Source organism: Ailuropoda melanoleuca, chromosome 15 (genome assembly GCF_002007445.2).
Source record: "Ailuropoda melanoleuca isolate Jingjing chromosome 15, ASM200744v2, whole genome shotgun sequence".
Taxonomy (NCBI): domain Eukaryota; kingdom Metazoa; phylum Chordata; class Mammalia; order Carnivora; family Ursidae; genus Ailuropoda; species Ailuropoda melanoleuca.
The window spans coordinates 11,257,730-11,285,048 of record NC_048232.1 but is presented as its reverse complement, the minus strand read 5'-3'; the positions used below and the strand labels follow the sequence as shown (position 1 = coordinate 11,285,048).

The 27,319-nt window shown below is 44.8% G+C and overlaps 1 protein-coding gene across 2 annotated transcripts in view; it reads right to left on the bottom strand.

Moving 5' to 3' along the window:
- Window positions 1-27,319, bottom strand: part of CAMK1D (calcium/calmodulin dependent protein kinase ID) — a 431,244-nt gene that overhangs the window by 264,073 nt on the left and 139,852 nt on the right. For both annotated transcript variants that reach the window (XM_002928067.4, XM_034643631.1), the window contains exon 2: window positions 10,584-10,715. In XM_002928067.4, coding sequence (XP_002928113.1) covers window positions 10,584-10,715 — 132 coding nt within the window. The remainder of the gene's footprint in view (window positions 1-10,583; window positions 10,716-27,319) is intronic.

Sequence of the window (27,319 nt, the reverse complement as noted above, 5' to 3'; positions counted from 1 at the left end):
TTCTGTGGCTTCTTGAGCAGGTGGACTTACCCCACAAACGGTGCCTTTTAACTCAGACTGCGCTCAGTGGCTTCCCCTGCCTTGCTTTCCCTACCCTGGGCTGCCCCCAAATGACCCAATGTCCCTCACACCTGCTCTGATGTCCAAGACAACATGTGAGAAGGCAGCTCTCCCTTTGTTTCTAGAACATCCTGGAAAGGTACAGAAAGGGCAAAGGATCAAACAGGACAAAGAAGGAATAGGAGGTGGGCTCAGGTGTTTTGCCTGCCTCCCTGGCCTGAGGCTGGATGGGGACAGTGGAGATTTCCTGGATTACAATCGCACCCTGTATTTTCTGAATTATTCCCCAATCTGCAGCTGGCTTCCTCCTACTGCACTTCTGAGAAGTACGATCTTCATTTTATTGACAAGAAACTGGCACGAAGGACCAACATCATCTTTAACATGGGCTCTGAGGCTGGTTCCTGAGCCCTTTTGTAGTGAATTCCAGAGAACCAGAGGCGGCGTGGGTCAGAACACAATAGCAATCATAGCAGCCCAAGCACCACTGTACCACCACAGAGGGGAAAGCAGAAAGAACAGCATGTCTAACTGAAAATACCAGGGGACTTTCTTTCTTTTTTTTTTTTTTTAAGATTTTATTTATTTTTTTGACAGAGAGAGGCAGCCAGTGAGAGAGGGAACACAAGCAGGGGGAGTGGGAGAGGAAGAAGCAGGCTCCCAGGGGAGGAGCCTGATGTGGGGCTCAATCCCACGACCTCGGGATCATGCCCTGAGCCGAAGGCAGATGCTTAACAACTGAGCCACCCAGGCGCCCCACCAGGGGACTTTCTGAAACCAGATGCAATATCCCATATTGGCATCTGGCCAAGCTGGTGGGATAGAGTCCTCAGTCTGTGCCAAACATACCAAGGGGCTTTTAAAGACGAAGAAGAGTTATTTTTTCATTCTCCTAAGGGATGCTCTTCAAGGGGGCATGTGGGTATGTGGAAAAAGTTCTGAATTAGGAGGCCAGAAACCACTGTTCTGGACGCACACCTGCTCAAGTTAACTTTGTGACCTTGGGCCAGTCATTTAACCTCGCTGGGCCTGTCTCCTCACCCGGATGTCAGGAGAACTGGACCAAGATCTCTAGGCTCCTTTTCCGGTTCTAACGCCCTGTGGTGAACGTTCTCAGAAGTAGAACAGAAGAGAGACAAGGAGGGCAGCAGTTTTCATGCTTGTTTTCAGCAAGAAAAACAGCAACACTGACATGGTCTCAGCAACTCTGCAACTACACTGGGCATCCAGCCACCTCATGCTGCTGGCATTGTTTCCTCTGCCAGCAGCACTTCCTTGGGCCCCAATAGGGCACCTTACTTTCAGCATTAAAGAGCACCTCTTGCATGCATTGGGCTGTTGCATACATTGAGAATACGTGGTCTTGCTTTGGGGCTCCCTGGTGGCTCAGTAAGTTGAACATCCGACACTTGATTTGGCTCAGGTCATGATCTTGGGGCTGTGGGATTAAGCCCTGTGTTGGGCTCTGTGCTTGGCAGGGAGTCTACTTGAGAATCTCTCTCTCTTTCTCCCTCTGCCCCTTCCCCTGTTCATTCTTGTGCTCTCTCGCTCTCCCTTAAATAAATAAAATCTTAAAAAAAAAAAAAAAAGAAGAATCCATGGCCCTGTCTTAACGAGACAACATGGAGATACCAGATGGATCAAATCATGATGGGAAAGACTGACAGACCTGACTTCCTGCTCTTCCAGGCTCTGGAAACTCCTCACAAAGTCCCCATTCCTCATCTGTAAGATATGGATTATAATATCCACTTCATAGGATTACATAAAACAGTGCTTGTAGAAGTCCCAGCTAGTTTCTAAATTATGACAAACTGAATTCTCAGTTTGTATTTAAATACAATATCTGTATTTAAAGATTTTATTTATTTATTTATTTATTTATTTATTTATTTATTTATTTTAGAGAGAAAGAGAGAGAGAGTACAAGCAGGGGGAGGCGTAGAGGGAGAGAGAGAATCTCAAACAGACTCCCCACTGAGCACAAAGCCTGATCCAGCACTTGACTCATTCTCATGACCCTGAGACCATGACCCGGGCTGAAATCAAAAGTCAGTCGCTTAACGAACTGATCTGTATTGACAATCTCAAAGGATAGGTATAAATTGCTCTAGACTTCAGGGGACTAGGTTGAGACAAAAGTTGGATTCTGATTTTAGAGTTCTCAGTTTCTTAATTGAATTAATTCACATCTATTTCAATTAACAATTGACATCTATCATCTATTGAAATCTATCAATATTTCTTCCTTATTACAAGCACTAGGATTCCTACCAGTTGTTTCTAGTTGTTTCATTCAAAGTTCCAATGGTGGTTTCCTAACAGAAAGGAGGGCTGGGTACCCTAAAACATGGAAGGAAGCCCCACAAGGGAGACGCTCTCTGTTGCCTCCCCAGATTCATCATTTGCTCAAACTATACACTTTGCACCTCATGTTCTCCTTCTGTGAAATGAGTACAACAGTTTCCCTCATCTCTCCCACAGAGATATTCTGAGCTCTTATTGAAGTATGATGAGAGTAGTGATGCCTAATGTTGCAGCCTCCCTAACACCTGAACATTTCAAAGTTTCAAAAAGCTTTTCATATGTCTTATCATCTTACTTAGGTACCTAGACAGCAGATTTTTAACAGCCTCGAGGGGGATATTTACTAAATTCAGCAAAATGAATTTCTCCTCTTCAGTAGAAAGATATAAAAACACTGACATGTATTTAAAATGTGCATATATGTGCATATGTACGTGTGTGAATATGTGCATATACGTATATGCATTAACCACACACGTATGTATGTACGCACAGGGACATGTACACATGCATGCAGCTATTACATTAATTCTGCAGCCTTCAGCAAGAATGAAGATAGCACATCTAACATACCATAGCATTTGTTCAGAAATACCCTTGCATGTGTTTGGATTCCCAGTGAGACCTACCACACGTCTGAATCCTATAGTCAACACTATTTTTAAAATATTTCTAAAAGAAAGTGCAAATGGCTAAAAATTGGGTCTTGAATCCCATTGATCAAATTCCATGCAATTGCTATTTTAGAAATGATTTCTTTAATTACATACTTCCTAAAAACTTTAGACCAGTCACCCAAGACTCTGGCCTCAATTTTAAGCTGACCTTGAGAAGTCAGTCAGTCAATGGTGACTGTTTAAACCACTCCAATGATACCCTTGGACTTCAGGTATGTAAAATAAAATTGATTCACCAAATTAGACGTAGTTTAAACTAGATAATCAATCATAAAGAAAACTTCACTAAAATCATTTCTCTGTCCATAGAAACAATGCCAAAACCATGCAGAGAACAGAATTTACAAAACATAGTTTAACAGAGAGTAACAGCCAACCGTTGGTGTATATTTATTTGTTTTTCTGCATTAGCCATCATCCTCTATCTCAGCACTCCTGTACTCGATTGTTCCTTCTGTGTGAACCTCCAATATTAGTTATTCTGCCTTTTTTAGGAATATTAGATTACAAAACACACATATATTTCTGTTGGAATCATTTAAGTGAAATCTGTATAAATCATTAGCTAAGTAAGTTCACAAAAGAAGGGGGAAAACATTTGCCAAGATATATTATTAGAAGAGTTTAAACCGCCAACCAGCCCACACAAGGTTGACTCCCCAAGCACCAGATTAGGTGGCAGGGAGATAGTGCATGGAAACAAGCCTGCAAGTAACTGACGCTGCCTCTAAAAGTGCGATAAAACACATTGTTTCTTCAACTACTCGAAATATCTGCAGAGTCATATATATAGTATAAGAGGTGGTAAGAAGAGCCAGACTGGATTTAAGTCTGCTCTGTTGCCATAGGAAAATCACCTTCCCCTCAAACCTGCCTACTCTTCTAGAAAGCCCGTGTTGGCTGATGTACTCGCCATCCTCTGGGTCACAAAGCCAGAGAGGGCTGTAAATCAGCACAGATGCCTTCCTTACTCTGGTCCCTCTTCCCTTCCTCAGTACCCAAGCTCAGGGCTTCTAATCTCCTTCTGTCCCTTGAATCCCCCACCCAACCCTGGCCTCCATCCTTACCCTCATGCCTTCAGTTCAGGGCTGGATTCAGGAAGCAGACCTCGGGGGCAGAGGCAGGAGGGACAGAGGGTAAACACTGGTGTCACAAGGTCTCAGAAGGAAAGGGACAATCAAGGGGGGGGTCTTCAAGGAAGGACATCTCAATCTGAGGCATGGCCCACTGATGCAGGCAGGAGAGGCAGGGAGAGGCAAAGGCCTGAATCGTCTGTTCAGGAATCATCTGTTCTTTTTTGGGGGACCTAAACTACAAGGGGGAGTGTGCGGGCAGGGAGGTCCACACGAGCCAGCGAGATCACAAAGCGAGGGTGCTTGTTCACAAAGGAGTTTGGATTCCATCATGCAGGTGACTTTGTGTAATTAACATGAGACATGCTTTAAGCTCTCATTTCACAGTGCTCTGGGAGCAAGTGCTGAGGAAAGGGAGGCTGGCCAGTCCACGAAAGCCACACTGAAGGCAGTATTTGGGAAGCAGAAACTAGGCAGGGAGACGCTTCAGAGGTTCATGGTCACTGGACAGGAAAACCAGCATGCCTGCTAAGGCTAGCTTGAACATCCCTGCTTTCTAGTAAGGGATACCACCAATTCTATTTTCCCTTCATCCTTGGAGTTCTGTAAGCAATGCCCAAGAAATTGATAACAAAATAAAACATACTGATAATTATACAATTATAATAATGAAAGTACATTGATTCTGGATCTCAAATCAAATAAAAAATGTTCCTGGATTATCTGCTATGGACAAAATAGCAGGTGAAGGCCACTAGGAAGCATGAAGTGTAGCTTCTCTGGCTGTACAGTTGGGTTGGCAATAGACCATTTTGATTTCTTAACCACACACACAATGTTCAGCTGAAATAAAACAATGAGTGATCTGACCAAAGCTGATTTTACTATCTGCCTGGCAAGTTAAGATCAAGGTCAGGTCTCTGGTAGGGCCATAGAGAGTCAGCTCTTCTTTGGGATTCGATGTTTTCCCAGAGCCTGGTTTGAACAGTTCCCAGCTGGGTCACGTCCACATGCCAAGAGGCATGGGGTCATTCAGCAGACACACCCACACATGCCTGCTCCAAGCTTGGCAAGGCTGTGACTTCAATCACACAATACCACCACCCACCAAATCATGAACCATGCCTCCCTCAACCTCTGTTTTAATTGAATGACATGCTTTTTCCCACATTAAGGAACTTGTACTAAGGGTTTTCAGGGGTAGTCAAGGATTCCAGGATCATAAAAGATATACCTCCTTTTCTGTTGGTTATCACATGGCCTTTGCCATTACTTTTCATACTTCCTGCCTGTGTCCTTAATTCCAAAACACTTTTGCAGAAAAAAGGTCTCCCTATGTTAGAATATCATCTTTGAAACAGATCAGATAGATCCTTAAAAAGGTATCCTGGTGCCTGAGAAACTCGGAGTATCAGCTTTACCAGCTTAGCCATTTTCAGCCACTGGAAAAGTGGTTTTGTTCACCCTGAATCAATGAATTTCTATTGAAGCGTATGTTTCTCTAATACACACAATAAACTGGCATTTGGCAGTGATTTAAACAAGTGAACAGGGCCAGCCTGCCATGAGAACAAAGCTGAAGGAACAGAAGCAAGCCAGATTTCAATGAGTTCATCTATGGGGAAACCTTTCTCTGAAGGCTATTACTTAATACAAAACCAGCTGTCCTCGCCTTTGGGTGCTCAAGCTGCCTTCCATCTAGTTAGTCTGCACCGAGAGAAATGTGTCTGGTCTAAGAAAACCAGAGAATCAAGCTACTGCAAGGAGCGCTCGGGCCTCTGGAGTCCTGCTGGTGCCTGGTAAGTGTCGATTCACTCTCTCTCCAGAAGGCCCAGCCTCATCGTGCTTCCTGCAACCCATCCACAGGGAATCTTTGGCATCTGCCACCTTTAGCGGCCTTGATCCCCTTCTGATGGTATTCCTGTCGCTGAGTCGTGCTGACTTGACCAACCCCGACACCAGCCTCTTCAGGCCAGGAATAGCCATTACTACCCTACTTCTTCGGCCACCCTCAAAGAGCCAGTTGCTCTTCTTGAACCCAGCCAGCGGCTGGTGCCTGCTCCCTACTAATGGGATGGGGGCCTCAAGTCAATTTCCCTCACTTACGATGAAATCCAGCTCTTTGAAAGGGACCATATTTGAGTTCCCTAAGGAAGCACTGTCTGGTGTGTCTGTGCGTGGACACATCTTTCCACACTGCTGAGCACAGAAGAGCATTTTCACCCACTGGGTGGTGAGACTCGGAGGCGAGGCCCTAAGCAGCTCTTCTCAACACTGAGTCGGCTGTGCGTCCGAATCGCTAGGTGGGGAGCAGGGGAAGAAGCCACCATCCCCTCCAACGCAGCTGGTCTAGGATGGAGCCTGAACATCTGAGGTTCTGAAAAGCATCCTGGTGATTTCAGTGTGGGTGGAGAGCCACTGATTTAGGGAGAAAATGACAAAGACGTTCAGCCGAGACTCCCCAGTGTACCCAGATGGAGAACATCCAATTTAAAAGCCGGTCCTACTCAGATCCCTGCCCCCTGCTCACCCCCACCCTTCCACCGCGAGAGAATCTCTGCAGCCTACAAAGTACGCATTGGAACAGCGTGTTGAACTCCGGGGCTGCGCTTCATTCAGATGGTGCCTCTGCAACCCAGCTGAGCCTCGGTCCCCCGGCCGTTAGGAAAAGGGATCCTCTAGATCCATCTCCTTGTCTCTTCATCTCTCATTTAAATGCAGCCTGGTTATATACTTGCCTTTCTGCTTCTCCAAAAAATGCCTTATGTGTTGCCTTGAAATGAGATTTGGGTAGCACCTGCCCTCTAAATAACAGCACAAAAACTATCAGCTCTAGAATGTAGTAAGGGGATGTACCACTAATGATATGATACTCCATAAGCCACAAAATATTCCATTCATGGGATGGAAACCTGCCATTCTGCTGGGGAAACTCCCATGGAATTAGAGAGACCCTGTCTCCCGAATGCCAGAATCAGGCCAGCAGCTCTCTGCTACAGAGCAACTGTCCACCATTATGCTTGTCACTTGTTATCCTCTCTGAGCCTGGTTTCATAGCTACTTATCAAGTAGAAAATTCATTTTGAAACATTTTCAGAGCAAGTATGAAGACATCTTAAGGATAAATTAGCTACATTACTTCGATTCAATGAAAGACATAAATCTCTCACCCTGCGATGAGCTCAGCACATCGGAGGACAAGCCATTCTCAGACAGGCCTGCTTAGATGAACAACAGCCCAGAGATACACAAATGACGGGGGTATATAGCAGAATTTGGAATAAAGCGGGTCTCTGTGGGACCTCATCTATAATGATTTAGCTATGGGAAGTACCATGAGGTTTTTTGTTCTACGTTGTTTCAGAAAGTTTTCACATCCAGCAAGCCCAGATCACAACCACGTTCCAGACCTAACTAGGCAACTGGCCCTCCCAAGACCCTCAAACTCAGTGTGTCTAAATCAGAACTCATCACCTGCCCTCCAGTGCTGGCATTTCTGATCTCAGTTAAGGAGTCGTTATCTATCCCGGTTATCCAATCAGAAACCTGATGGTTATCCTAAAACCGTATCTCTTCTTAACCCTCTCCCCACTTCTTCCAAATCCCTAAGTCTTGGACATTCCATTTTGTGTACACACTCATTTTTGTCTCTCCCATCCCCGCTCACAGTTCCTGTTTCAATGTGTTGCTTCCCAGAATCGTCCCACGGCCTCCTAACTGCTCCCCTGCACTGAGTCTCACCCCCTCCGATCACAATAATCTTAATGAAACAATCCTGATCACGTCATTCTTCCATTCAAACCCTTCAGTGGCCCCCCACTGTCTACAGAATGATGTTCCAAGTCCAAAGCAGGGTATGCGATCCCCCCCAGCGCAGCCTCTCCAACCTCAGTTCTCTGTGCCTCACCTTGAACCCTCTGCCCCAGTCAAATGGGCCCACGTGCACTTCCCAGCACACCAGCCTACCTCCCATCTTCTGACCTCTGCTGGGGCAGCTCTCTCCTGGTTGGAATAGCCCTGTCTTTCTGCCCCCAGCAAAGTATACTCTTTGTGTGGACCCACCTTCTCCATGGAAACCTTTGCTCACACCCCTCCCCGAAGGAAGAACTGGACAGCCGGCACCTTGAGCCTCTGGTCAGACCTTCTCTCACGGTATCTACATTATCACACTTACTTATAACGCAACTGTAAGCTCCTGGAAGGCCAGAATTGGCATCTTATCTTTCCAACCTCAGTGCCTAGCAGTGCCACCTGACACATAGGAATTTAATAAATATTGATTAAATGTTTGAATGCTGCGATGATGGCATTCCGATAGTTCCAAAACTGTTTTTCCTTTACCACTCATACGCTTTGCTTTTGGCTGCTTATGATGTCAACTGCCTCTTAGTCCACTTGCAAATCATTTGTAGAGGACCAAAAAAATAAATCAGCATGGGAGGTTTATCACCTTCTTATCCCTTGAGAAACCACTTCTTTGTTCTTTATTCCTGAAGGAAGGGTCACACTTCAAGGCACTTCAACAGCTGAGAGTGAGAAATGACCAAAATGAGTTACTCCAAATTCCTGCCCTCGCTGCTGTTCAATGCCCCGTCCCTGGAAGTGATTATTGACTCAGGCACCGGGTTGAGACACTAATTAGAGCAGAATGACCATGGCATAAACCAAGACTGGCTTCTGAAATCTGTATCTATGCCCCCTGCCCATGCAGATGCAGTATAACTCTGAGAATAAAAACTGACTTCCCTGGCTTTGTGGCTTCTAAGCCTATGAGGGAGTCACCTAAAAATAAAGGTGCCATTCTCAAGTCAGCAGTGGGCAGCCTCTGTGCCCACAGTCTAAGCTCTGGAAGGTTCTAAGCCCACTCAGAACTCCATTTGAAATGTCAAATATCTGCAACATGGCTGCAAGACACAGCAAGCACCCTCTTCCCCAAGTGCTGATTTCATATTGAAAAATGAGCAACTGAAATAAATATTTCCTTAACATGGTGTTTTCCTGCTTGATGCTAGTGTACTTAATTTGTTTCCGCCAATTCTCTTCCATAGGATCATTTCACACAATCCTCCCAGGGACAATCTGAAACTCTTTTGGTCCCTAATAGACAATCCAGAGAACCTAGAAACCAACCAAATGACCAAACAGATAAGCAAAAAGCCTTCCGCTGAAAAGCTGTTGAAACCCATTTGTTCTGGAACACATATCACATACAATGCAGAACAGGACAGACCATCCTGACCACGTCGGTGGCCCTGGGTTTGTACCAATGGCAACACGGCATCATTCAGCAGGCGCTATGGGTCCCAGAGAGGCAAGTGGGAGAGGTGGGTCATTCAGGAAGAATGTGAGTACGTAACATTTTGTTTTGAGCCCCTAGAAGGCTTGTTCTCACTCTGCTTTGCTTATCTGTACACGGATTCTTGCTGTGTGCTGACTCCAAACCCCAAAAATTTCAAGGATATTTCTAACATCCTTTATTAATAGAAGCTCTTAAAAACATCATAGCATAATGCTCAGATACACTCTCCAAACACGCGAAAGCAGGGACCCTATAAGGGTTTGTTCCTCCAAACCCGTGAAACACGGGGGAATGGCTCGATCATGATGACATGGGGAGCAGGCTGGATGGCACACCATAAAGACATCATCTTTTGAGGGAATCCAGCCACATCAGAATGGTTCTGTGTGTGCCATCACGCTGGAAGGTGGGATTTTTTATTTGGTTCTATCACACATGGCAAACAAAATTAAAACCCAATGAAGAGGTGAAGCACTTGAACAGTGCACTCTGTGGAACTTGCTAGATGTCAGGAGCCATGTGTGTGGCAGGAGGCAGAAGACCCATTAAAGAGTATGCAAATGACTCCGGTGACCTTGACACTCCAGGCTCTGCCGCCTAGGAGCCACAAGGCACTGGACATGTGACTTTATTCTGAGCTTCATCTCCTGCTTGTGAAATGAAGCCATGACAACAAGAAAACACAGAAACAGTACGAGCAGCAGGGGCAGCACCAGCTACCCTCTACGGAGCGCTCACAACTCACGACGTAGCAGGTGCTGTGGAAAGCGCTCTATAAACACTTGTTCAGCACCATCTCCCTTACTGCTGAGGATCCCTGCGAGGGAGAGACTCTTAACTCTAGTTCATGGAGAAAACTCAGAGTTCAGTGACCAGCCCAAGGTCACCGAGCTAGAGTGAGTTTAAAACCAAGTCTATCTAACCAGTATGTTCTTTGGAAATCATAACTCCAATCAGTTGTGAGGTGATGTGCATATATATATATATATATATATATATACCACAAGGACATCAGTCATTGGTAACAGCACCCCCCTCTCCTCCAGCATTCAGATCGGCCTCTCTGACCTCTGGGCCTCCAGCTCCTGGCAGCCTCTCCTTCCCCCAGATGGGGACCCAACAATCCGAAGGTGGTGGGGGAAGGAGGCCGTCCCCCAGGGCACTTACTTTCTCAGAACAGCTATCTCGTTCTCTATGCTGCTTTCCTTGCCCTTCAGCGCCTTCTTAGGGATGCACTTCACCGCAAAGAGTCTTCCACTGGCCTTCTCTTCAGCTAAGACCACTTCAGAAAACGCCCCGCTGTGAACAAAGAAGGAGAAAAAGAAGCGGCTTAGATTCAGGAGTTAGGGGGTCCCCCGGTGGCTCCTCCAATCCCATTACCAAGGTTTAAGGAATAGTAACAATCCCAGCATTACTGTTACTTTTTTAGCCAGCTGAACTTTCTATGCAAGCAAGTACACACATGCAAAGACGCCATTGTGCAAAGGGACACGTGGATGTCCACGTGGGTTGGAGCAGCTCCCATTGCCACCTGCCACCCTGCAGAACAACGTGGTACCAGGCAGTCACCTTGGAGTAAACAGGGATGCTCCCAGAATGGTTCCTGCGGAGAAAGCTCGTGTCCGTCTTGGTTGCCAGCACCCCACCCCCAATAAATGAGAAAGTAATGCTCAAATTTCAAGATTCCTCACAGGTCCCTCCATTCCAAGAATGTTCCGGAGCCTGTTGCAAATGTTAATTGATTCTCACAGACAGGTAAGGCTGTAATTGAAGTGTGAGTTGGTGCAACACGTGGTACCGTCATGAGGTTAATTGGTCGGGATGTGCAAGTTTTCAGTAAGTTGTTTTTTAAAACAAACAAGGGCATACGTGATGCCCTGAGTGGGGGAGAATTTCCTGCCTGAAAATGTGAGCTGAACTCTGCAAAGATAGAGTAACACACTGAAAATACAATCAGGACATGTGGGGTCAGAGAACTCCTTTCTCCGGAGAAGACCCCAGTGGTCAGTGGGCCCCACAGCCAGCGCCTCAGCGGCTGCCATGTCACCCACCCCCGTCACCTCCTCTATCCTTCAGCAGGCAGTGCCTGGGTGCCACGCTCAGGCTGGGGGTCAGAACTTCCCTGAGGTCTGACACAGAAGTAAGCTCCTCTGTTGTAAGCTCCTCCCAGTAACTCGGGCCCTGTGCACATGGGCCAAGGAAAAACCTCGGTCCACTGAGTCATTCCCTGTCTCTAGACTTCAAGGAGCAACTTCATTTTTCCTCAGAGAGACACTACACATGGTTTCTACACATTTATAATCAGAGACAAACCCTCCTGCATCAAAAGAAACCACTGGAAGGACCAAGGTCATCCTCATACCGGAGCCTCAAGGTCTCTGTTCTTCAGTTAACATCAAAGAGGTGTTGAAGCAAGGAAGATGTACTTTTTCCTCCCTCTCCTTACCCATCTGACAAGGGTACACCTCTGTCACAGACCACAGAAAACATCTATATATATTTTAAAATCCCTTCCAGTGAGATGAATTCACTCTTCTTAGTACAATTAACGGTGAGTCTTCAGACAGCGTTCCTTCTGGAACATAAGCTCGGGAGAAGCAGCTCAGCTACCTTCAGGTCTGTATCTGATTATATAAACCTGAGGGGCAGAAGATCAGCATTCTACCAAAGAACCAAACAGAAAATAGCAGAACAAAGATCTTCTGCCCAAATCCGCAAATCACTGGTCTAGTAGGATTCTCCTTCACAGTACCACGTGCCTGAAAGAGACAGAAACGTTCTAGAACCAACCAGAATGATTATGAAATATAAATACAAAAAACCTACAACAGATTTGTCACAGAGGGATAAATGGAGTCAGACATGCACCACCAACAGAATTCGCCCAAGGAAACCCACTCTTGGCAACTTAAGGGAATCCCCTGAATCCAGCTATCTCTCCTCCTCACCTCAGTCTCCAGGATCGACCGACACGGATTCACTTCACAGCGAGGGCTCTTAGGTGGACAAAACCATGGACAATTACGCCTATGCTCCCTTTCACTACCCTCCAGGAGGTAGAACAAGAGCTATGTTAGAGATAAGAAAAATCAGGGAGATAAGACCAGGATTCTAGCACCATGGGTAATTTTAAACCAGGGATTCCATGCATTTGTTTTCGGTTTCCCTCTTTGGCACTTGAGTCCCTGATGCTGATGACACCACAGTGGGCTCTCTCTGGAATCTGTTGGGCTGACCACATCCATTTTCTGGAGGGGAGAAAAGCCCTTTAGCGGTAGTGACCAAGCTGCCAGAGTTTGGTCTGAGACCTGCTAGACTTCTCGGCTGCCTCCTGCCCTGCTCTGCACCCACCATGCTCCTTCCTCTTCAGAACGTGCATGGAGAGTAACAGACTACGGCCAACATGGAAGAGGTACTCTGCTTAGCGGTAGCTGTCAAGCGCTTGTAAGAGAAAACACTTTCTTATTCTGTGGATCATTCCCTCCCTAGAAAACAGAGTGGGAAGTGAGGTTTCTGTGTATGAATTGACCCCTGGACCCATGACAGAAGAGGGAGGGGACTAGGGTCTCCATGGGAGCCAGTGCTGGTGGGCTGCTGTGGGAGGCTGAGGTCAGGGTGAGGCAGTAATGTTCCTGGATCAAGGGCTCTCTGTCTTTGTCCCTGACTTCAAGAGGGAGGGACTATCTGCAACCCTGGGTGAGGGCAGAACAGTGGGGCACAAATACATAACGGGCTTCACAAGCTAAGCAGCTGGGGCTTGACCACAAGTTACCTGTGAAAGGACACAAGACAGGCCCCCGATGGCCAAGGATGCCTGCCATGACTCCAGGAGTCTCCATCAACAGTTCCCCAGTAGAGTCACAAAGCCAAGGCAACAGTTCCATTCCCTCAGCCTGAAATTCAGTCTGCAATCCCATGTCGGGGCATGCTACCCAAAGAATCAATAGCAGGGACTCAAAGAGATATTCGTGTACCCATGTTCATAACTGAATTAGTCACAACAGCTGAAAGGTAGGATCAACCCAGATATGCATCAGTGGGTGAATGAATAAATAAAATGTGGTCTATCCATACAATGAACTATTATTCAGCCATAAAAGAGAATGGCATTCTGGCACCTGCTACAACATGGATGAACCCTGAAGACATTATACTAAATGAAATAGGCCAGAATCAAAAGGACAAATACTGTATGATTCCACTATACAAAGTACCCAGAGTGGTCAAATGCATATATAAAAGAGTAATTCTGGTTGCCAGATTTGGGGGAGCAGAGAATGGGGAGTCAGTGTTTAATGGGGACAGGGTTTCCATTTGGTTAGATAGAACACATCTAAAGATGGATGGTGGTGATGGCTATACAACAGTATGAATTGACTTAATGCCACTAAACTATGTGCTTGCAAATGGTTACAGGGATACTTTTTATATTATATATGTTTTGCCCTAAGAAAAAATTAAAAGTTTGCCTGGTTCTACTCAATGGCATTACCTGGGGATGGACATGCTTAAAAAATTCAATAAATCTTTTCTCTCACTACCTTCCTAAAGGAGAAAGAAATGAGTAGCAGCAGGGGTTGTGTACCACTTGGCACTCACAAAGTGCTTTGGTGTTTATCAACTAATCCAATTTTTGCAGCAACCCCAAGAAATGTACAGGGCGAGACTGTCACCTCCATTTTGCAGATAAAGAAACCAGGGCTCAGTCGCACAGGTAGTAAGGTTCAGAAAGGGAGATTTAGGTTTCCTAACCCCTCCGAGGTCCTTTTCCATACACTACGCTGGGCTGATGCAGCCCAGGAAGTCTGCCTCTCAAGCACGAGGGTGACAGCCGTGGAGGGTCACCCTGCCCCTGGGTGAGCTGCCAACCCACCCCCAGCGTGCAAATCCACCTCCTCGCCTCATTTATCCAAACAACGTGCATTTACCTTCTTCAGGCTTTCCAAAGACAAAGCTCTCTGGTCTTCTTAGGCTGATATAAGATTAGCATAAATTGTTACTGTCCCTGTAATAAATAGAAATCACTTGAAGACACTTCCCCCGTTGCAGGAAAGCTAATTAAAAGCATCAGAAGCAGAAACACATGAATGAGGAGTTTGGGCACTTTCATGTAATTACACAACAAAGCGGGGCGGGCGGGGCAGGGCAGGGAGGAGGGGGAGGGGGAGCATGTTGGGAGGGGCTGGTGGCAGGAAGGAAGACCCAAGAACTGATTTGAGAGTCCATAAAGGGTTCAGACAACCCAGTGAAATAAATTCCTAGGAACACAAGCAGGGACAGAGAGTTCCAGAGTTTTAGAAATACAGAGAGGTCAAAGGAGGTTGCCCTCTATAAGCTGCGTGTTTATAACGGAACGGTGGAGACTTCTAGCCAGACTGAGCGCACCTGCGACTTGAAATGATGGTCTGCTTCTGCCTGGCACCCAGGGCCCCCTGCCCTCTGCAATCTGACTCCCCCATCCCCAACGGCCACCACTTGCCTGGAACCAGGTGGTCTGGGTCCCGGGGGAGGGATCATCTCCCAGTAGCTCACTCTAATAGCTTCTTCTTGCTGCTCATCTCCTGTGGCCTCCTTCCTAAAACTCACTTCTTCTTGGATCTACAACACAGTTCTCACCTTCTACCTCCCATCCATTGCGTCTCCACCTCCACCTGCTCCTCTTCCTCCCATCCAACATCAGTGCTCCCCCAGGCTGCGTCTTCCACTCTCCCTTCATCCTACTCCACACCTGTTCCCTGGAAAATCTGTTTCTAGTTTCCACCCTCTGCCTCCCGATGGTCCCTTAACCTTCATCTAAATTTTAATCTTGTTCATGTGCAATCTCATCTTTCCAGCTGCTTACAAGAATCTTCTGGCTGAATCTCCCAACCAGCGTCTGAAGAGCACCATAAACGAAGTAGAAAACAGTAACTCTATCCCAAAACTTCCTCCTCTGTTCTCTCATTTCTACCAGTTTAATAACCCAGCCTAGAAACCTGTCTGCATCACTCCACCCTGTCTCATCTCCAACACCAAGAATGCTCGGGCCTCCCACTGAAGACTCTCAGATGCCCGTCTGTTCTGCCCCTACACCACTGCACCAGCTCAAGTTCTCATTATTTCATTCTGGGCTACTTCCAGGACTCTGTCCTGGCCCCTCTGCCCCCAGCAAGCCTGCCTCCCATCTGCTTTCTTCTACCTGCTCCCAGCATTACTTTTCTAAAGCAAAGATCTAGTTATGTTGCTGCCCTACCTAAAATCCTGAGGTTTCATGTCTACGAGATAAAGTTGAAACTCCTTCGCAAGGGATCTATGGCGCTCAAAGCTCTCCTGAACCCAACCCCAGCTTTGCGGACTCCTCCACTCTAGAGCCAACTTCCCCAACACAAACACACCCCCACCACACACACATCACCTCTGCCCCACCACATCAGTCAGCTGGCTGTTTCCCAAACACACCCAGGCCCTTTCATACCCCTGGCCTTGCTTCAAGTCCTGCCCACCTGCCCACTTCCTTCAACACCATTCCTTTCTCTTTCTGCTTGGCAAAACTCCATTTATATTTTATAGGACTCAGCTGGTATATTTCCCTCTTTGAAGGCTTTCTCAATTGCCTTCCCACCCAGAGAAAATGAGGCCCTCATTCTGAGACTTGTACTCTTGGCTTATACCTATATTACCCCACTGACACATTCCACTGCGGTCCTTTGTGTGCTTGCCTACGTGACAGGCATCCTGAGCCGCTCTTTCTGTGTCTCCATACCTACCAATCCTGGCACCAACTGGTGCCGGAGGTAGTTCTGATGATCACCGTCACTTGAGCCTCTACTCTCCTTCTCCATCTAGCTTTCCACATCTCCCTGGTGCTGTAGACCCACAAAATAAATGCTTTACGCTAATGACCTTCCACTCCATGTTGAGGAAAATAATATAGTCCCTTTCTTCCTTCACAAAGTATTCCTCCACATTTCTATGCAAGTGTAGGCAGAAAGAGCCTCAAAGGTTTCTCTTAAAGCATAAACATTCTTTGAGTCTTTCTGGATATATTTTAACCCACACATTTGTGTGCCTGAACGCTTAAGTAATATTCTCCAGCTGAAGAATCCCGAGATCATGGCTTGTCCTGACTAGTAAAAATATTAAATTTGTGACATTGTGATATGATTATTTCTCCCCATGAACCTTCATCCTGGTTAAATAAGTCAAATTTGGCAGTAAAGAGGAGAGGGCAGATTTTTAGATGGTTGAAAGGACTTTGGAAAAGCATGTTCATGGGAGAAATAAAAATCCCAGTGTTTTAAAAATTGCATTTCGTCCAGTTGTAACAACATATTTATTTGATTTTTAAAGAACACTAACATTCTATTAAAAAAAAACAAAAACACCAATTTTCCATCTAAATTAAATCTCTGTGACAAATTACTGAAAGGTCAAACAAAAAGTTATTCTTGAATGCTACATATTTTCAGCTCCTGAAGATAAGCAGTACAAATTACAAAACTTGAATCCTTCACCTTTCTCCTCCACATTTCAAAGAAAATCAAATCTCATCACCTGGAGGCAGCTTACTCCGATTATAAGCGAGGCACCCAGGAGGAAATAAACAATGTTTTGCTAGCTGAATTTCCAAGACTTGGGGAAATGTCACATTTTCTATATTGACTAAAGAATTCTAAACAACTGTTTCTGCTTTTAACTTCATAGATGATGGCTCTGAAAAAGGCTGTTTCTTTTTGCTTTATCTAGTCGGCTGTGAGAAGGCAATCCCAATGTTGTAATGGTGGACCATTCATGCTGTAGACTATGAATGCTAGAAAGTGCCCCCCCTCCTCCCCAGGGATGGACCCAGTCAGTCCTCCCTGAGGGAAATGATTCCAACTCCAACCGACCAATGGAAGGGCAAAGAAAATAAGAGGGCTGGGCTCTAGGAATTTCTTACACTCCTGAGTTTACTGAAAATACAGCATTTAATGGTTTTGTGAACTACAGATAGACATTCACTTGCCTGATGCTAAAAAAAAAAATTCCTAGAGCCATTCAGAGCACCTTACCTCTATAAACAGTAGATCCCCGTATCCCCAGGTTTACTTCCCACAGTCAACCAAGGCCTGGAAGCAGAGGATTCTCCTTCTGACCATATGTAGCCTCACGCTTTGTCACAATGCCTACATCATTCACCTGCTTCGTCGTATCACAGGCATTTTATCATCTCACATCATCACAAGAAGAAGGAAGAGTACAGCACAAGAAGATATTTTGAGAGAGACTACACTCTTGTAACTTTCATTACAGTATATTGTTATCATTGTTCTATTTTACTGTTACTGTTGACTGATCTCTTACTGTGCCTAATTTATAAATTGAACTTTATCAGAGACATGCATGTATAGGAAAAAGCATAGTATATGGAGCATTCAGTATTATCTGTGATTTCAGGCATCCACTGGGGGGCCCTCATGGATAAGGGGGACCAGAACTCAGAGCTAAGCCACACCCAGAGCTATGCTGGCTAATCCACTTACTCACTGCCAATTATTACCATAAAAAGCAAAAACAAGAATCTATGATTTCTGCTTTCCCAATTTCTATTGATCTTTAAACTGAAGTTGTTAAGAACAAATACCAGATAGTATTTAAAAAGGGTAGTGCGTGTGCCGGCTGCTCTAAGTGCATATAATTTAAAAATAAATTCTTTTCTCATACAATAGCAATTTAATCACGAAATGGACACTTAGCCTCCAACAACCTACAGTGACTTGCACATTTTAGATGTTTCACCAACGTCCACCCAATTGAACTTGTGACACCTTAAAAAGACAGATGCCTCTGATTTTCAGAGAGAATCAGGAATTCCAGAGCTGTCTCTTTGATTCACGACAGTACACTAGACCAATCGCTCAGTAAAATTATATCCATCCCAAATTAGACCAAGAAATAATCAGATGGTACTGAAATGATCTGCCCTATTAGCTTAGAGTCAGCTATTACTGGATCATTGCCTTCTTGTTCTTTTTAGTCATTCTACATACAAATCAGATTGATTGTGTTATTAACTGTATTAACACCATCCTCTCAGGCCTATGACCATTACTGTGCCATGTGACTGGGCAAACAGACGTTACCCCCAGGCCTCGGGCCATAAATTAAAATGTTCTTTTCCACTAAGCATATGCTTTTCCCCAGTGTCAGGCCAGGACAATATTAAAGGCTGATGGGGGGGGGGATGGGGGGAAAAAAACCAAACTGCACAGTGAAAAATGAAGCTGGTGATCCTTGGCTTTAGAGCATCTAGGAAATAGACAGGTGCCTTTTAGACCTATTGTTCCAGACCAGAATCAATTCTTAAAATAAGACAACCTGTCTGCTAACTGTAACAATAATCTTACTGACCCCAGAGGATCCAAACAGATAAAAACAGTAGCAGAGTCAGATGGTCTAAGCAACTCTCCAGGCAGAAATTAGACAATTTCTGAACTGGCATTAACTCTTTCTGGTCAGATCTTTGGTCTAAAATCTCCACTAATTCACACGCCACTGAAGACATTTTGTAGTGCTAATTCAACCCACTGACCTCAAAAAATCCATGCCTAGGCGGAAAACAAAGAAAGCAAAAGGAAAAGTTTTGCCTTCACACGCTTTAAGAATAAATAGGCACCCATGAAAATTGGTATCCCATTTAGACAGAACATCTATTCATTAAAGTGTGTCTTCTAAAAGCTCTACTTGGCAATTACACTGAAAGCCATATGTTAGTTTATGTTAATGCTTGAGCTAAAAGTACCAAAATTCCATTTCTTAAAAAAATAATCTATAGGGGCGCCTGGGTGGCAGAGCGGTTAAGCGTCTGCCTTCGGCTCAGGGCGTGATCCCGGCGTTGTGGGATCGAGCCCCACGTCAGGCTCCTCTGCTATGAGCCTGCTTCTTCCTCTCCCACTCCCCCTGCTTGTGTTCCCTCTCTCTCGCTGGCTGTCTCTATCTCTGTCTTATAAATAAATAAAAAAAAATCTAAAAAAATAAAAATAAAAATAAAAATAAAATAATCTATAAATCAGGCCTTTATTAATTTGGACCCGTGCCTCACTAACCAGTTCAAATTACAGACCTATCCTTAACTTTAGTAAGTTATGCATACAAATAGGGAGGCTCCTACTGAAAACAGCTCTTCTTGTTCACTCCAAAATCCCATTTTCCTCTTCTACTTGGTAAATCCCACAATGACTAGCAAGTTTTCCTAATAGCTTCAAGAACCATGACAAAATGTTCTTAAATATTCATACCATTAGCCTGATTTTTGCCCAGATCAATTCTCATTCTGAATACGTCCCTGTGTCAAAAACCACTGGAGCAGTTGGGTTATGACAACGCTTGTCACAGGGGAAGGCATCAAAACGCTAGCACAGTCATTGCGTGTGACATATCTGGTTTCTTAAGGTTTTTCTGTGGCACTAAATCTTTACTGTTAATTGCTTCACTGACCCAAATACAGAAGACAAATAAATTCCAAATGAACGCATACTGCCGTATTTTAAGGCACCAGCTTCATTTAATAACACAACTTTTCCCCCTTCGCTTCTCTGACAGGGCCTCCCATTTCATCTCTGCCCTTTTCCAGTCACTTGTGAAAGGCTGATCTGGAGCCTGACTATGTCAGTCACTTTTCCTTAGCTCACCAACAGGGAGCATTAATGGGAGCCTGGTTCGAGAAGGCAGGGACAGGACAAAAGATTCAGTTCTTCTGGGATCACAAAGTCTCCTATAGCCACAGCTAAAAAACTAGCAACACTAAAAGGCACATAAAGTGGCCGTGTGGGCCATGTATGCATTTGTTGCAAGGGTATATATCACTTGGATGATACAGGTTGAAGGGGTTCAGAACAGACCCCCTTCCCCCCAGCCCTGCCCAAAATGTAACACTTTGACACATGGATTATTTTGAGCTGAAGGCACTTGACTCCCTGCAGGCTCAAGAGAAACTTCTGACCCTCCCTTAACCACATGGAAGAATCTAAATTGGGGGTCTTCCCCATAATGAGGATTATTAACAGAGATAAATTTGATCTGAGTGACCTATCTATATGGCAGGGCAAACATCTACTTACCAAAGATCTGCTCCTATTATCGCCCTGGGAAGTGGATCCTTTTCCTCTGAGGTCCTGGACCCCTACCCCCTTTCTCCTTAGTTCGGAATGACATATACGTCTTATTTTGCCTGTCTTTAGAATTTCCATGTCTATGTGGATTCTCTATATGTACGTCTATTAAATTTTATTTCCTCAGGGTAAAAAAAAAATCATTCTCTCCTATTACTCTGTCTCATGTCAATCTGATTCTTAGTCCAGCTAGAAGGACCTTTGAGGGGACAGGAATTCTTATTCCTCGACAAGGTAAGGACTTGGATGAAACTGGGACGCAGTATATTTTCCGTCTTTGTCAACTGCGCAGACCTGTCAGGTGGTACATCTCATTGTGGTCTACACAGATCTCCCATTTGACAAAGACTCTCCCTATAGAAGTGGCTCTTCAGAGTGGCCCTCTTTCTCACTCCCATCCATTACGGTAAGGAGATCAGAGCTAGAAGGTGCTCATATCCTTCTCCTGTGACCCATACAAAGATCCAACGTCCTCCTAATGCCAAATACATATTCCTTTATAGGGGCCAGTGGACATCATCATCAAATGGCAGGCAACACCTTAACAGTAAAGTTGGGGTGGCTATTTTAAGATAATCCCAGCTGGCCTGCCCTCACACGACCATTCCTACTCCTTGAGACCCTCTGGAAAGCTCTGATTTTAAGCACTCTTTTAAATCGATTTTAATTCTGGCTAAGGGCAGATGGATCAACAGGTAACTTGAAGGAAAAGTCTTTCCAGTTCTATGTCAGCCACGCTCACTCATCAATATCCTTTCTAATTAGTTTTTCAAGATCCCGCATTAAAAAAAGAGTCCTTATCGGTATGATAATTACTACATTAGGGGAGCCTGGGTGGCTCAGTCAGTTAAGTGTTCTACTCTTGATCTCAGCTCAGGTCTTGATTTCACGGTCATGAGTTCAAGTCCCACACTGGGCTCCATGCTGGGCATGGAGCCTACTTTAATGTAATAATAACAATTACTACATTAAAGGGACATTTGTCTATATCTACATAAAAAAATTAGGAGGCCTATCAATAATCTGGTAAAAAAAAAAAATCAAAAGTTTGAGGGGTGCCTGGCTGGCTCAGTTGGGTGGAGTGTGCTACTCTTGATCCCAGGGGCAGGAGAGTTCCAGCCCCATACTGGTGTTGCAGAGATTACTTAAAAATAAAATCTTAAAAAAAAATCAAAAGTTTGATATAGCAAATCACTGGAAATATTCAAAAATCTATAATAGGGGACTGGTTAGGTAAATTACAATCTAAAAATACGCTGAAGTACTATGCAGCCATTTAAAATAATTAAATAGATTTATGTGTGCTGATATAGAATTATCCCTAAGATACATTGTTTAAGTGAAAAAAACGAAGGTGCAGAGTAAAGTGTCCATTATGTTCCCATTTGCACCCACACCACACCCACACCCACACCCCCCACACACACACACAATCTTTGGAAAGAGACAAGAAGAAAGTTACACCATTGCCTCTAGGAAGAGGCCTAAGAATGAGGAGAGTTACTTTTTATGCATTTTACTATGTACATGCACTATTTTTCCATTAAAAGTTATTTAATGAAGTAGAGAACATTTTAGAAAAGGGCAGTGAGAGCTATCAATAATCATCTATGCAAAATGAGTATCCAGCTAATTAAAGCCTCTTACTATGTCCAACTAGCTATACCCTACTGATGAAATGTCAGTAACAGCCCCATTATATGGTAAAGTTTACCCTTTGTGATATTTGGATATAGAGCTGGTACTCACTGGTATGAATCAGCCTTGTATACCTGGTTCACAATTAGCCTGAACACCTTCACCAATGAAAATATTTTTTAAAAAAGGGAGGGGTCACCAAACTATTCTTCATAGAGATCATTCGTATAAAACATCAAGGAACTCATTCGTGGGAAAGGGGGAACTTGACACGGACCCTAAAGGATGAGTATGTTTCAACAGGAAAAACATCAGAGAAGAAGGAAGTGAAGGAAGGCAGGTTGACAGAAGGAGAACATAACCCAGAGCCAGGCCCTCAATAGGGCAGATCGTAAACACACAAGGGGATTGTGGGAAGAGAGCAATGTTTTTTTGTGTGCAGATCATATTGCTAAAAACACACTGTATGTGTGCATGTGTAAAACTGTAAAACATATCATTGATGTTCACAGCACTGAGACAGAATAATGGCCCCCTAAACACATCAACGTCCTAATCCCTGGGATCTGTGGATGTTAGCTTACGTGGCAAAAGGTGCTCTGCAGCTGTGATTAGACCAAAGCTCTTAAAATGGGGCTATTACACTGAATAACCCAAGTGGCCCTCCCTTACAAGAGGGAGGCAGAAGATGACAATCAGAGATGGGATGCTGGAAGCAGTGGTCAGAATAATGCTGTTGCAGAAGGAAGATGTGAGTTAAGGAAGGCCGGCAACTTCTAGAAGCTTAAAAAGGCTAAGAACAGGTTCTCCCTGGACCCCCTAGAAGGGACACAGTCCTGCCAACATGTTTATTTTAGCCTGTAAGACCCACTTCGGGACTTCTGACTAGAACTATAAGATAAATGTGTGTAGTCTTAGTCCATCAAGTCTGTGGCAAATTGTTACAGCAGCAATACGGAGCTAATAAAAATATATATCTGTATTATTAATATTTATCCTTATTTTACAGATGGGGAAACTGACCTCATCAAGGTTCCAGAACTTGTCCAAATCTCAAAGCCAGTGCCTGGAAGTACCAGGACTCAAGCCCAGGTGTGAGGGGTTGATGGAAAAGTAGCTTGAGACACACCATGGACATTGTAAAGATCAGATGAGAGAGTGTCACTTAGCGCAGCAGGGCAGTAACAAGGTATGAGGTTTGGGACAAATGAGGGAAATGAACAGAGCTGACTAATATGTGGTATTCTCAATCAGATCAAGCATGTCATAGGCCACTGTGTTCTTTTACATCATTTGAACAGGAACAGATAAGTGTCCTCCCTGAAAACGTGATACAGCTTTGCCATCTAAGAAATTCATTTATGACAAACACTGTCCCTACTTATGCTACTGAGAAACATAAAAGATGCTTTCTATATTTTCAACTTGAATATTCTTTTTATTTTAATAAGTGATTAGTCCTTAATTGGCTGAATCTCTCTATACTAACTGATGAAATGCCCTGCACATCTTTTTATAACTGAGCTGTACTTTGGACAGTTCCATTAACAAGGTTGTAGACAGATCTTGGTCAAGGTGCAAGTTATTCCGTCCTTTCTTTGTATGTATAGAGTTGCACCATGGGGAACAATTCCCTTTGCCAGGAAGATAGGTTATTTTGCAAAGAATGAAGCTTCCCTAATCTAGATAATCACCACCACCATCACCACCACCATCAAAACCACCACCACCACCACTATCATCACCATCACCACCACCGCCATCAAAACCACCACCAAAATCATCATCATCCCCATCATCACCACCATCAACACCACCACCATCACTACCATCATCATCACCACCATGACCACCACCATCATCAACATCTATACTGTTTATTAAAGCCTTATTAGAAGCCTATTTTGAAAACTATATGCCAATAATTTTCTAATTCTACCAAAACCCTGTATGATAACATTATGCTTACTTTACACCTGAGAAAATCTAAGTCCAAACAGGTTAAAAATTTTACTAATGAGATAATAAACTGATGTTCGAACCTTGGCTTGTTGTGAGAATCATGCTTTTTCATTTTTAAACCATGCCACCTCTTCGGGTATCGTTAATTTCATAATCCAGCATAAGTAACAAGAGTGCATAGGCTTCAAGGGTTGTTTTGTTTTTTTTTTTTGCTATATTTTGCCCCCAAAAAGAATGTCCAAATTCTTACCCACACCATGTCAACAGCAAGCTGGGCTCTGATGGGTTAAGTCACTGAAATTTTCTTACCAGAGAACCCTCTGGCTCATAACTTTGGCTTCTTTCTAAGTTTCTGACAGTGTTTGCCCATTTCAATCCCAAGGACTGAAGACAGAAGGTTCTCTTGCCTCTGATATCCAGGTACCCATGCTCTCCATTAAAGGAGAGTGTAAAAATTTTCAGTTTGAACCTTCTGTTCGTGTTCCTAATCCACTCCTCACTGTTTTAAAATTAGGCCCCCTCATTGCCTTTATATCTTAAAATGCTACATAATAATTTTTATTCTTTTCGAAAATACAAAAACTCAGTAGACTCAAGATTGACCCTTCTATTTCCCCACCTGCTAATTCCTCTTCCTAAACTGCCCACACATCTCATTATTCATCTCCTGATTAATAGAGCGGACTTAATCTTCAAGCACAATTGACAAGTTCTCCTATGTCCTAAAACACAATCACATTAACACTGTCCCAGCTGAAAGAAAAGTTCATTTGTCCGTAGGCATTTGTGACTTGGTGAAAAGCTTTATTCACCATTCGATCCCACACAACATAAACTACCAACCAATTTGTTGTGAGGTGCTGATTACAACACTACTTCTGGATGAAAATAAGAATAAGCCTGCCTAGTGGCCACCCACAAAAACAAAAGATCATTCCCTGAGATACCACTGCACACAAAACGGAAGTCAGGTGCGCGGGGATATTATTCTTTGGGCGTTTCTCGTTACTTGGCCATGGGAGTTATGACACATCACAGAGATGCTGGAAATGAATGCATGGGCTGCTCCACCTCTACCAGCCCTGGCAAGTCTCAAATGATAAGAATGGTCCCTTGAATGCTCTGACCCCTGCAGAGGCCACCAGCCCCAGGCACAGCAGCATATCTGTCTCTTTCCCTGTGCCAGGCAGAAGACATCCATTCGAAACTCCCTGGCTCTCCTTCCTTGACACTGCACTCACTGAGGATCAGGTTGCTCTGAGATTTATGAGATTCCCCAGGGCAGGTGATTTGAGGGGTTCCAAAGGCTTGCTTGCCAGAGACATCTCCCCAAACTGGCCCATTGGGGAGCTTGAGCCACTTCTCTGGGTTAAGGGACCTACCTAGGGACATCTCCCCCTGAAACCCAAGTGTGTTTCCTGGGAGCCACATGAGCACCTGTTCAGCTATAAGCCTTAATGACAGCGGCAACGATCCATAGTTTAACCACTAGTTAGCTCCGGCCCTGGGAAGCCAGACTCCCCCTTCACAGAAACCTGAATGACAGGCTGGTATCAACCACTGTATGTGGCATGGTCCCCTTGTACAGTTTCCTGAGGTGGTGAGGCTTGGTGACAAAGTCCGCTGATCCTGCTGCTGCCTCGGGAAGCAGGTGACACGTCTGTGAGCTCGCAGGGAGTAAAAAGCACTCTGAGAGGGCAGGTCCTGGGGAGACAGAGGGGAATGGAACGCACGTCCTGCCCCAGGAAGCTCCCACGCCAGTGAAAGGGAGGCAGACTGTAAACATATATGTGCCAGGTATTGGTAAGAGGTAGAAACAAAGATAAAGCAGGAGGTAAAAAAAAGACAGAGGGTGCATTCATGGACGGGGTGGCCAGGGCAGGCCTCTGTGCTGAGAGCGGAACAGCACAAGGAAGAGATCACGGGCACACCTAGAAGACTCCCAGGATGGGGACCCACACAAGAAGCGCCCCAGCAGGTGGAAGAAGGGCAGGCGGCCAGGCTGCATGCAGCTTTGTGAAGGAGGGAGCAGCGGGGATCAGGAGATCTAGGACGAGCATTTGTGCCCGCAGGCCACAGCAAGGGTTTGGTGGGGTTTGGAGAATTTTTCCCGAGAGATGTCAATTCACTGGTTGTGGGACACATTTTTGTTCCACGTGAGAGCTTTTAAAAAGCACCAAGACTCAGGCCAAGCACTGGCTTCACAAATGCCATCATTTTAGCCAAAGTTGCTCCTATTCTCATGCTCCCTAAAAAGTGGAATTGATACCTATCTAGTGAAAGTTCCTCGAGAAGCTGAGAAGGGCCTCTGTTCCAGCCTGAGTGATCTCAGGAAGCTGCTTAAACTCACCCTCTTTTCACCTCCGTTTTGCCACCTCCGAGATGGAGACGGGGCCCCACCTTCCGCTCCAGGGGGGAGCTGCAAAGGCGCATGCCAGGCGGGCTCTCCCACCCACGGTGAGCGGAGGCTTGAACCCCAGTGGATTCACCTCCCACACTCGTCGGTGTGCGTCTTCTGCTCTGCACTGGCTGCGTGGAGAATAATAATGCTATTCTCCATCTAATTGCTAATCTCCCGGACACCTAGCAACTGGCCTGCACCTCCTCGGGCCCTTCCTGGAACCGGCACTTCATCCTCATAATGGCAAAAGTCATTTCACGTACCTATCAACAAAAGGAGGCTATGGAAATTGATCGAAACCACACACACACACAAATATAACACTAAAATGATTTAACTTCTTTTTTTTTCATTTGCCACACACTTTAATGCTTCTGAAAAGTATGCTTAAAAATAGAAACTGGAGCCACAAACTGTTTTCACCATTAAATCAGATCTACCTCACCAGCAGCAGCAAAATGAACCCCTTTCTCACTGCTGCCTGCCCTCTCCTCTAAGGAGAAAAAATCACTATGTCTCAACCCTCGCAAATGGCAGGAGCAGAAGAGATCATCTGTCAGTCTCCAGGACACTCCAGTCCTGGCATCTTCCCTGAGGGTAAATATCAGGGACAATTACAGTGGCCTTGTTTCTTTATTTGGTTTTTAAACAAAAATACCAGTCCAGGTCTCCCTACCAAGTGTGCACAGGCACCAGCTGGCCACCCTCTCTCTCTGTGAGCTTCACAGTACTTGAACAGAAGAGATCAAAGTGGAAATTTTTAAATGGAAAAG